The sequence below is a fragment of the Triticum urartu genome, chromosome 7A, assembly GCF_056163025.1.
Source record: "Triticum urartu cultivar PI428250 chromosome 7A, HENAU_Tu73, whole genome shotgun sequence".
Taxonomy (NCBI): domain Eukaryota; kingdom Viridiplantae; phylum Streptophyta; class Magnoliopsida; order Poales; family Poaceae; genus Triticum; species Triticum urartu.
In genome coordinates, this window is record NC_141879.1 from 127,498,819 (window position 1) to 127,511,530 (window position 12,712).

The following is a 12,712-nucleotide window of genomic DNA, read 5'->3' on the forward strand; positions in this document are numbered from 1 at the left end:
GCCGGAGCAGCCGGAGCGGCGGCAGATCTCTTCCGCCCTTGCTGACGAGGCGGCGAAGGAGGAGGCCGGCTGCTCGGGCGCGCCGGCGCAGGCGGAGAAGGAGGCGGAGTGCCGCCACACGCCGGAGAAGGAGCCGGCCGAGTGCCCTGATCGTCACTCGCCGGAGGAGGAGGCGGTGGAGGAGGCGGAGTGCCCTGACTCGCCGGAGGAGGAGGAGGAGGCGGAGGCGTCCAGTTCGTAAGGTTGATGAGCTCCTTCCGCCATAGGCATGGAGTCTTCAGAGCAGAACCCAGCCGAGTTTCCCCTTCACCGGTAGGATGGTCAAGCTGGAGGTCCTCAAATCCCTCCGTTATTTCATCCACCATCTGAAGGAAATATGCCCTAGAGGCAATAATAAAGTTATTATTTATTTCCTTATATCATGATAAATGTTTATTATTCATGCTAGAATTGTATTAACCGGAAACATAATACATGTGTGAATACATAGACAAACTTAGTGTCACTAGTATGCCTCTACTTGACTAGCTCGTTAATCAAAGATGGTTATGTTTCCTAACCATGAACAAGGTGTTGTTATTTGATTAACGAGGTCACATCATTAGTTGAATGATCTGATTGACATGACCCATTCCATTAGCTTAGCACCCGATCGTTTAGTATGTTGCTATTGCTTTCTTCATGACTTATACATGTTCCTATGACTATGGGATTATGCAACTCCCGTTTGCCGGAGGAACACTTTGTGTGCTACCAAACGTCACAACGTAACTAGGTGATTATAAAGGAGCTCTACAGGTGTCTCCAATGGTAGATGTTGGGTTGGCGTATTTCGGGAATAGGATTTGTCACTCCGATTGTCGGAGAGGTATCTCTGGGCCCTCTCGGTAATGCACATCACATAAGCCTTGCAAGCATTGCAACTAATAAGTTAGTTGCGGGATGATGTATTACGGAACGAGTAAAGAGACTTGCCGGTAACGAGATTGAACTAGGTATTGGATACCGACGATCGAATCTCGGGAAAGTAACATACCGATGACAAAGGGAACAACGTATGTTGTTATGCGGTCTGACCGATAAAGATCTTCGTAGAATATGTAGGAGCCAATATGGGCATCCAGGTCTCGCTATTGGTTATTGACCGGAGACGTGTCTCGGTCATGTCTACATTGTTCTCGAACCGTAGGGTCCGCACGCTTAACGTTACGATGACAGTTATTATGAGTTTATGCATTTTGATGTACCGAAGTTAGTTCGGAGTGCCGAATGTGATCACGGACATGACGAGGAGTCTCGAAATGGTCGAGACATAAAGATTGATATATTGGAAGCCTATATTTAGACATCGGAAGTGTTCCGGGTGAAATCGGGATTTTACCGGAGTACCGGGAGGTTACCGGAACCCCCCGGAAGCCATATGGGCCTTAATGGGCTTTAGTGGAAAGGAGAAAGGGGCAGCCCAAGGTGGCCGCGCGCCTTCCTCCCTCCCCTAGTCCTATTAGGACTAGGAGAGGTGGCCGGCCCCCCTCTCTCTCTTTCCCCCTCGGGGAATCCTAGTCCAACTAGGATTGGGGGGGGTCCTACTCCCGGTAGGAGTAGGACTCCTCCTGCGCCCTCCTCCTGGCCGGCGGCCCCCTCCCCTTGGCTCCTTTATATACAGAGGCAGGGGGCACCTCTAGACACACAAGTTGATCATTGAGATCGTTCCTTAGCCGTGTGCGGTGCCCCCTGCCACCATATTCCACCTCGGTCATACCGTTGTAGTGCTTAGGCGAAGCCGTGCGTCGGTAGAACATCATCATCGTCACCACACCGTCGTGCTGACGGAACTCCTCCCCGACGCTTTGCTGGATCGGAGCCCGGGGATCGTCATCGAGCTGTACGTGTGCTAAGAACTCGGAGGTGCCGGAGTAACGGTGCTTGGATCGGTCGGATCGGGAAGACGTACGACTACTTCCTCTACGTTGTGTCAACGCTTCCGCAGTCGGTCTGCGTGGGTACGTAGACAACACTCTCCCCTCTCGTTGCTATGCATCACCATGATCTTGCGTGTGCGTAGGAAAATTTTGAAATTACTACGTTCCCCAACACCATCACCCTAGCATATCCTTCTGGAATCGTCCGGCAGTGAAAAGTTGCGCCGGGTTCAGTAGGAAAAACATAGCCAACAGCCGCGTTGACCTTCATATTAATCCATTGCGTCATAAGGTGGCAATTTTGAGACTCCGTGATAGCATCCATGGGATAGCTGGCAGGAGCCGTCAAGACATGCTCCGGCTGAAGCAGCTCGGTGGAAGCCACGCTGCTTCTCCACTGAGATGGCGGGGTAGCTTCGGGGGAAGCTTCGGCAGTTCGTTTGCTGCGATTTTCTTCTCGTTCCTCTATCACTTGTACCCTAGCGTGCAGCGCCTGCGGTTGGGTCTGCTCCACTTTCTTCCTCCTCTCATGGCATTTGTAATCGCCTGCGTCCGGAAACCCAACCTTCCACGGAATGGAGCCTGGCGTGCCTCGTGTCCGTCCAGGGTGCTCAGGATTCCCGAGGGCCATTGTGAGCTCGTCGTTCTCTCTGTCTGGAATGAACGTCCCTTGCTGCGCTGCTTCGATATACTACTGAAGCTTCTTGACTGGTATGTCCATTTGATAGTTCGTCCAAATGCGCTTCCCTGATACAGGGTCCAAGGTTCCGCCAGCCCCGAAGAACCAAGTCCGGCAACGGTCTGACCAGTTAATTGTCTCTGGTTCGATCCCTTTATCAACCAGATCATTATCAGTCTTGGCCCACTTAGGCCGGGCCACGAGGTAGCCACCTGACCCCGTGCGATGGTGATGCTTCTTCTTCGCAGCATTTTGCTTGTTTGTCGCCGACATCTTCTTACTCTTTTTCGATGTCTTGTGGGCCACAAATGCGGGCCAGTGATCTCTGATTTTCTCATATCTGCCCTTGAATTCTGGTGTCTCTTTATTTTCGACAAACTTATTCAGCTCTTTCTTCCACCTCTTGAATAGTTCTGCCATCCTCTTAAGAGCAAAAGACTTGATTAATTGCTCTTTAACTGGCTTCTCCGGATTATCCTCTGGCGGTAGGGTGAAATTTGACTTCAGCTCAGTCCAAAGATCATTTTTCTGCATATCATTGACATAAGACACCTCAGGGTCTTCTGTAGCCAACTTTAACCATTGCTGGATGCTGATCGGGATCTTGTCCCTAACCAGAACCCCGCATTGAGCAACAAATGCGCTCTTTGTCCGGAGGGGTTCAATCGGTTGGCCGTCGGGCGCGATTGCTATGATCTCAAACTTTTCATCTGAGCTCAACTTTTTCTTCGGGCCTCGTCTCTTTACCGAAGTTGTGCTCGATCCGTAGGGCTAGAAAAAAGAACAAAGACTTAATTAATATGTGTACATACCAAAACAATGAATGCATCAATTAGCTAGTCGGCACAAGCTTAACTAGTATATATACCTGGCCGGACTCGGTTCGGTCACCGGAGATGTCATCACGGTCTCCTTCTTGCACCGGCATTGGGTCACCGGAGCCGTCCTCACGGTCTCCTTCTTGCACCGGCATTAGGTCACCGGAGCCATCATAATCATAGCCAGCTGCTTCCAGACCATCGGTGTCGTTGAGAAACAAAATATAGATACCAAAATATACATACATAGAGTAAAGATCGGACCTCTAGGTCTTTCCAGTAGGGTAGCTCCCAAAATATAGATTTCTTCTTCCACATGGGTGTGTGTCCCTCAGCGTCATTCGGAACAGCTAGTCCGCCGGGACCCTTTCCAAAGATTACATGTAAATCATTGTCCATAGCAAGCACGTGATCACCGGTACACATGGCGGGCTTCTTCCGGTGATCTGCCTCGCCTTTGAAATGCTTGCCTTTCTTTCGACATTGATGGTTGGTCGGAAGAAATCGACGATGGCCCAGGTACACATTCTTCCTGCATTTGTCCAGGTATATACTTTCAGTGTCATCTAAACAGTGCATGCATGCATGGTATCCTTTGTTTGTCTGTCCTGAAAGGTTACTGAGAGCGGGCCAATCGTTGATGGTCACGAATAGCAACGCCTTTAGGTTAAATTCCTCCTGTCTGTGCTCATCCCACGTGCGTACACCGTTTCCATTCCACAGCTGTAAAAGTTCTTCAACTAATGGCCTTAGGTACACATCAATGTCGTTGCCGGGTTGCTTAGGGCCTTGGATGAGAACTGGCATCATAATGAACTTCCGCTTCATGCACATCCAAGGAGGAAGGTTATACATACATAGAGTCATGGGACAGGTGCTGTGATTGCTGCTCTGCTCCCCGAAAGGATTAATGCTATCCGCGCTTAAAGCAAACCATACATTCCTTGGGTCCTTTGCAAACTCATCCTAGTACTTTCTCTTGATTTTTCTCCACTGCGACCCATCAGCGGGTGCTCTTAACTTCCCGTCTTTCTTCCGGTCCTCACTGTGCCATCGCATCAACTTGGCATGCTCTTCGTTTCTGAACAGACGTTTCAACCGTGGTATTATAGGAGCATACCACATCACCTTTGCAGGAACCCTCTTCCTGGGGGGCTCGCCGTCAACATCATCAGGGTCATCTCGTCTGATCTTATACCGCAATGCACCACATACAGGGCATGCGTTCAGATCCTTGTATGCACCGCAGTAGAGGATGCAGTCATTAGGGCATGCATGTATCTTCTCCACCTCCAATCCTAGAGGGCATACGATCTTCTTTGCTGCGTATGTACTGCCGGGCAATTCGTTATCCTTTGGAAGCTTCTTCTTCAATATTTTCAGTAGCTTCTCAAATCCTTTGTCAGCCACAACATTCTCTGCCTTCCACTGCAGCAATTCAAGTACGGTAACATTTCAATGCGAAAACAAATGCGATCATAATCGCAACCAAGGTAACAATTGATCCAACGGCATAATGATACCAAGCCTCGGTATGAATGGCATATTTTCTAATCTTTCTAATCTTCAAGCGCATTGCATCCATCTTGATCTTGTGATCATCGACGACATCCGCAACATGCAGCTCCAATATCATCTTCTCTTCCTCAATTTTTTTTTATTTTTTCCTTCAAAAAATTGTTTTCTTCTTCAACTAAATTTAACCTCTCGATAATAGGGTCGGTTGGAATTTCCGATTCACATACATCCTACATAAATAAAATCTATGTCACGTTGGTCGGCATAATTTTCATAAACAATAAATGAACAAATAGTTATAAAGATAATATATATACCACATCCGAATCATAGAAAGGACGAGGGCCGACGAGGGCGGATACCAAAACCATCGCACTATATAAGATGCAATAATAAAAGTAAGAAAATAATACAAGTATCTATGTAAACATACAAGTAAGAATATTTTTTCCTTTCAAAAAGAAGATAAGAACAAGAGGCTCACCACGGTGGGGCCGGCGATGAGCTCGGCGCAGGTGATCGACGGCGGTGAAGACGGGGATGGGGCGTGACGGACCACTAAACCTAGACAAATATTGAGGAAAATGGAGCTTGAAGGTCGAGCTTGGAGAGGAGAAAGCTTAAGTAGTGTGGCTCGGGCATTCCATCGAACTCCTTGTGTGCATAGGAGGTGAGGTAGAACACCACCAAGCCCTCTCCTCCTCGGCCAGAAAAAAGCAGAGCAGTGTGCTCTGCTCTTACGCGAGGGGGTATATATAGGCACCTCATTGGTCCCGGTTGGTGGCATGAACCGTCCCGGTTCATGCCACCAACCGGGACCAATGGTGGTGGGCCAGGAGCGAGGCCATCGGTCCTGGTTCGTCCCACCAACCAGGACCAAAAGGTCCAGATGAACCGGGACCAATGGCCCACGTGGCCCGGCCGGCCCCCTGGGCTCACGAACCGGGTCCAATGCCCCCATGGGTCCCGGTTCTAGACTGAACCGGGACTAATGGGCTGACCCGGCCTGGACCGTTGCCCCCTTTTCTACTAGTGTGTTGAGATTCATGCGAGCTACTCCACATCCGTGGTCCTTCAGTTACTCCACAAACTCCTAAAATGGCAATTTCGGACGAGACCCAACTCTAGTTTGTGTTGTGTTCCACTTAGGTCAAAATGATGAATTATACACATGTACATGGATGATGGTCAAGCTCGCAGTTTCACGCCTGGTAGGGTTTGGATTTTGTATGTGTTTAGGTCCTTGGTCCCATTGAATTAAATACCTAGGTCATTCACAAAAATAAAATAAAATTAAACACCTAGGTATTTCCATCTCTCAGGGCATGTACAACTGGAGTGGACAAATTTGGCCCCTCAAACATCCGCGGACGCGCCCAGTCAGCTTCTGAGTGTGTTCGTTTTGACTATATATTTGTCCATCCACATAACCACGTCCCTCACTTCTTTCCGTATACGTTCGGTCACACACATGTGATTTGTGGAGAGGGACAGAGAGAGAGAAAGAAAATAAATACTCCATGGTGGGGAAATCCTATGTGGCAGACACATGACCACTGATTGAACATGCACATGCTACTCATCTCATCTCGAGTAAAATGCATCATAAGTCCTAAAACTATTAAAGGTGTGTCAGTTTAGTCCTATAACTTTGAAACTGCAGTTTTATGTCTTGAAACTGTAGTTTTATGTCCTAAACTATTGAAGGTGTGTCTTTTTCTTTTGCGAAAACTATTGAAGATGTGTCAGTAGTCAAACTGCAGTTTTAGCTCCTAAAACTATTGAAGGTGTGTCATTTTAGTCCTATAACTTTGAAACTGCAGTTTTGAGTCCCAAAACTATGTAAGTTTGTTCATATTAGGTCCTAAACTTGCATGGCATGCATTGACCCATCGACGTGTTGCTTGGAGATGCTTGGACTGTTGCCATGTGGACCCAATGGACCCACCACGTTAACTTATGAAAGGTAAATATGCAAGAAAACCTGTAGAGCTTTGTCACACCTTCTTCTCCCACGCACAGAATGCTCTGAGTCAGAGGCAACAATGCGGAGCGTGGCATGATGGCTTGAGCTCCAGCGAGAAGAGTAGGCCGGCCATCTCAGCCTCATCCCACATTAGCTCCCGATTGGCTTGGGCTCTCCCTGGTGGCCGCACCAACGGAGAGGAATGTCGTCCTCCATGCTGACTGGCTCGGGGTCTCCACGTCGGCTGCGCCAAACCTCTCAGCGAGGTTGCCCTACAATTCATGGTCTCAAGGGGAGAAAACCCCTTCATCTAGGCAGACACCCATGCCTACTCAGTGAGCAACTTCTACATAGGTGGTGGGTGTGTAGGTTGCAACACACACTGCGACATGGAAAGCGTATGGACCATTTTGAGGGAAGTAAACACATAAAGGGCTCATTTGAAAAAAAATGCACCATAGATGCTGGCCATGCAAGCTTAGGACGTGAGATGAACAAACTTACGTAGTATTGAGACCTAAAATTGTAGTTTTGAAGTCCTAGGACTAAACTGACACACCTTCAACAGTTTTAGGACTCAAAACCGCAGTTTTAATGTTATAGGACTAAACTGATACACCACCAATAGTTTTAGGACTTATCATGCATTTTACTCTCTCATATATAAGGAGTGCCGGGCAACCCAAATATTTAAGGAGGCTTTCAATGGTCTGGTTGGGTCAACTTTTTTCTTCTCTCTGCTATCCGATCAGTGGTCCTGCATCCGTCTGGTCAATTTGAGGAGCCTAGTTGTAGATGCTCTCGGTAACTCTAGTCTTCAAGTACCCAAACCATCCTTCTCTGCCGGCCCCAAAATCCCTCACTTCGGCTACATGAAGCTATATTCCCTACATTACGTCATCAAACTATTCCCAAATGTTTCATCTCTCAGACGTCTTTGCCACTAATTGATCATACTTGTTGCCGTAGATCAGTGGTGGGCAATTCATCGTTCATATTCACGTGTGCAAGATTTGGCCACAAACCATGATCTTGACCAAAGTTTAGCACTTCCAAGAGTTTAGGGGGCCAAAATAGCTGCATTGAGAGCTTGAGGACCATGGTGATTGTAGCGTCCATCAAAAGTCAGTGATAATTATAAGGGTAAAATATAAAAGTTACTCATAATCTCAAGAAATTCCAGCGATGCAACATAGGTCCTGCATTGAGAGCTTGGACCTTACCGTGACGTGACTAGCGTGTTATGAAAAGGTTCATTGCGGTGCTCGAGCAGTCGATCGCCTCCACTGGGTCAAATTGCCCGCCGCTCGTCCCTTTATTCTGCTCTCGTAGTTTTACAATCTTAGAGGAGGAGGGGAATTCATATGATTTGTTGAACAATAAAGGGTAAAACACCGAAAAGGGAGTCCATTGAATTGTCGCGCGATTACTGATGGCATGTATTACCCCTCACGATAAATGAAATGTACGACATCCGCCCAATAATCCATCGTTCATGTCCATGTGTGCCAGATTTGGCGATGAGCACACTATGAGTACCGAAACATGGGTCTCTGGACAGTTTGAGATCAAAGTGACTGTACCGCCAACCATAATTCAACGATACAGTATCTTTAAGGGGAAATGTTTATTGCCCGCAGACCGGTCGAGTCTTCGGCCGGACGTGCGTTGTGCGTTCGATCGCGTAGAATCCTGCGACCGTGCGTACCCTCTTGTAAGTTGACTTGTCGCCTGGGCCCGCCACCAACCGTTCCCTTTTGCTTTTTTTCTTTCTTCGGTGATCACTGTCATCTGTTTCCTCTGGTTCTCTTCTTCCTCTCCTTCTTTCTTCTCTCTCCTGCGCAGGAGACGGCGAGGCACATGTCGGCGTCCATTGTTTGCTGGAACCAGTTAGTGGCGGATCTGGAACTTCGGGGGAAAGGGGGTGCTCCCGTAGTGCAACATCGGCGCCTGCGGAGCTGCAAAGGGCGGTGCCCTATGTACAATCGTTGACGCAAAAAGCTACATCCATTGTATAAAAAAGCTTCAACCAAACATTGGCAAACAGGAAAAGCTGCAACCGTTGGAAGAAAAGCTTCAACAACAGATGAAAAAAGCTTCAACCAGATACTCAAGAATCTACAACCCACCATTACTGAAGTTTTGCTAGGTTAGAGGTTTTTTTTGCTGGAACGGGCGTTAAATTTTGCTGGAACCAGCTAACTTTTCTGCTTCAACCATCATTGCCGTCATTTGTTACTAGGGTGGAGAGCAGACTGCGCCGTCGCTGTCATTTTTGTTGGAATCGAGAACACAAAAGTTGCAACAGACAGAAGAATTGCTGGAAGCAGCATCTGCACCAGTTGGAACCTGTGATTATTTTTGCTACATGTCAGGGATTTGTACGGGGAGATGTAGTGGCGCTCGATTTTTGCTGCAACCCGGGAACGAAAAGCTACAAACGACAAGTTATTTTGCTACAACAGGCAGATGTTGAATTGGGGAGGAGGGGAAGGGAGATTCCGGCTAGTCGGTGGTGCTCTCCCGCTGCAGCCGCCCAGGGTCCGGTTTGCGTCGAGGAAGAAAGAAGAAGAAATCTGACGATTAATAGCGTTCGAATGGGAGGGCTGGCACTTGACCGGCCGAATATTGGGCCGGTGCGCCGGCGCCTAGTACTGGCCATCTTTAAGAGGACAATCATCATAAAAAGTCACTCAAAGCCCAACAATGCCATAGGGAGGTCATTTTCTTAGGGCATGTACAATGGTGGCATATGGATACATATGCCCCATGACAAAAAGTAATTTGAGGCATCTACATTTATTTTTTCTCCCCAATGCAAGCTACCACTAGTGAGCCTCATTAAAAAATAGAAAATAATGACTTTAGTACACATGCATCTCTACTTTTCATCTATCTTTTCAGCTTTTGTCATCGGACCATACTTTTTTTCTTCAAACACCCGCCTCTTGGAGAGGATCTCACTTCTCTATCCGAACCTGCTTTACGTCATATCCGATCCTACATGGCATGCGAGACATCACCTTAAAGCTATGCATTGTACACGCCCTTAGATTCGAGACGGCAGTACCTACCGTCATGCCATGGCGCTCGCTGCAGGTAGAAACGTGAGCTTTTTTCCCTTCTGGACGGAAAGGAACGTGATCTAATCTGGCGCGAGAGACAGTGACGCGCAACGCATACATTTTCCCCGCTTTTTCTCCGAGCCCAAGAAGCAGCGGCGGCCCTTCCGTGTTCCGTCCGACGCGCGCAGCACGCTTCCGGCTTGCTGTCCTCTCCCACTCCCACCCTCGGTACAGGACAGGTCGCCTCCCCCAACAAACCCGATCCCCCATCAAACAGAGAGACGGCGCGCAACCAGACAAATCCCCGCTACCCGGCACCAGCAGCCGCGCCAGTCCCCACCCGCACGCCAGCCATGCGTCCGGCCGGCGGCGGCAGCAGCCTCCCGGCCCAGCCGGGCACGCCGGGCCGCCCGCGCCGCCGCCCGGATCTCACCCTCCCGATGCCGCAGCGCCCGGACGTCTCCTCCTCGCTCGCCGTCCCGCTCCCGCTCCCGCCCCCGACCGCCGCTCCCCCCACCGGCGCCGGCCCCGCCCAGCCGCTCGTGGCCCCGCCCGCGGCGGCCCCGCCCCCGCCCCCTCTCCACGAGCTGGAGCGCGTGCGGCGGGTCGGCAGCGGCGCGGGCGGCACCGTGTGGATGGTGCGGCACCGCGCCACGGGCCGCTGCTACGCGCTCAAGGTGCTCTACGGGAACCACGACGACGCGGTGCGGCGCCAGATCGCGCGGGAGATCGCCATCCTGCGCACCGCCGAGCACCCGGCCGTCGTGCGCTGCCACGGCATGTACGAGCGCGGCGGCGAGCTGCAGATCCTGCTCGAGTACATGGACGGCGGCTCCCTCGACGGCCGCCGCATCGCCGACGAGCCCTTCCTGGCGCACGTGGCGCGCCAGGTGCTCTCCGGCATCGCTTACCTCCACCGCCGCCACATCGTGCACCGCGACATCAAGCCCTCCAACCTGCTCATCGACTCGGCGCGCCGCGTCAAGATCGCCGACTTCGGGGTGGGCCGCATCCTGAACCAGACCATGGACCCCTGCAACTCCTCCGTCGGCACCATCGCCTACATGAGCCCCGAGCGCATCAACACCGACATCAACGACGGCGCCTACGACGGCTACGCCGGCGACATCTGGAGCTTCGGCCTCAGCATCCTCGAGTTCTACCTCGGCAGGTTCCCCTTCGGCGAGAACCTCGGCCGCCAGGGCGACTGGGCCGCGCTCATGGTCGCCATCTGCTACTCCGACCCGCCCGAGCCGTCCCCCGCCACCGCCTCGCCCGAGTTCCGGGGCTTCATCGCCTGCTGCCTGCAGAAGAACCCCGCCAACCGCCTCTCCGCCGCGCAGCTGCTGCAGCACCCCTTCGTCGCCTTGCCGCAGCCGCAGCCGCTCGCCGCCCCGCCGTCATCATGACCGCCGCGACCTCCCAACACGGATCTCGATCCACTTCTTGCACCACCGCGCTTCCAAATCCAGCATCAGGTGGTCAGGATCGATGGAACTGGGCTGCCGGGGGAATCTTGGAAGGTTCTCCCAGACCATTTCGGGTGTTCTTCTCGTCCACCATCGTCCTCCCTCATCAAATCATCCATTGTTGCTGCTGCTGCTCCAGTTAAGGTTTCCTTTCCCTCTCCTGTGAATCTGTGATGTTCGTTGCTACTTCCTGTTACGGCCTTGTAATAGTAGCAAAAGCTGTGTGCACAAAAAGGATTTTGTACCGCAAGATTGGTCGAATATAGACACGATATCCATTCTGCCATTGCCTCCCGCCGCTGCAAACGAAATTCCGTTGGAAATTTCATCTGTAAATGTAGCTCATCACATGATGAATATGGCCCGCCCCCATCTTGCCAGGGACATCTTCCATTTATTTTATCTATGTTTGCTTATTATACTGGTTGCAAGTCGCCGTGGCTCGATGGAATTATTGGATTGGATTCTATAATCTACATATGCTGGGTGGATAGAGGGGAATCTTGAAATGGAAATCGGACCAGCTTTGTTTTGTTTCTTTCTTTCAGTGTTGTAAAGTGATGAGGGAAAGGTGTTCCTGAACCTCCTCCGCCTTTTCTGTATCCTGTTCTTGTTTGCCTTTTCTTCATCCAGCCAAAGATGGTTTTTGTTTTGGCTACTGGCATGCACATCATGGATATCTATTCATGTTTACTTTTGTTCCACTTGGTGAAAATGGAGTCAATGATCCTGGCTAATTGACCTTTGTGATTAGTTTAATCAGAGCGACGATAAACCTTTCTGATTAGTTTAAACAGCCAGGATAAACCTTAGCAATCGGTTCAATTAGTGCGAGGAGAAACCTCAGTGATTTGTACTTATAAAGACCCCTCGCAGTCTTCTGCTCACAAATGCGGTATACGGAGTGAAGATGACAAGCCCGCAGCTCAAAAACCAAAACCAAAATGGTACAAGCCCCACTTGTGAGCAAAATCACTCATGTATTTTGTACTTCTACTTGGTGTAGTAGCAGTAGTTCAAAGAGGCAGCTGCTGGGAAAGGTGTCACTGAACCTCCTCCGCCTTTTCTGTTTCCAGTTCCGGTTTGCTTTTTCTTCATCCGGCTAAAGATGGTTTTTGTTTTGGCAACTGGCATGCACGTCATGGATATCTATTCATGTTTACTTTTGTTCCACTTGGTGAAAATGGACGTCACGACTCAAGTGTGGATTTCTTTGTGATCCTGGCTAAGGGCATCTGCAACGCCAACCCGTAAATGGACACAGTATTTGTACAAAAT

General features: G+C 50.1%; 1 protein-coding gene across 1 annotated transcript; it reads left to right on the forward strand.

Annotated features, from left to right (window-relative positions):
* The first annotated feature begins 10,179 nt into the window (after positions 1–10,179).
* On the forward strand, positions 10,180–11,855 carry LOC125520794 (mitogen-activated protein kinase kinase 4-like). The gene has a single exon (XM_048685814.2). The coding sequence runs from the start codon at positions 10,319–10,321 to the stop codon at positions 11,372–11,374; it is 1,056 nt and encodes a 351-aa protein (XP_048541771.1). The 5' UTR covers positions 10,180–10,318; the 3' UTR covers positions 11,375–11,855.
* Positions 11,856–12,712: the final 857 nt, after the last annotated feature.

Excerpts from the sequence above, each read along its gene's own strand:
- LOC125520794 (XM_048685814.2), top strand. The coding sequence starts at position 10,319 with ATGCGTCCGGCCGGCGGCGGCAGCAGCCTCCCGGCCCAGCCGGGCACG.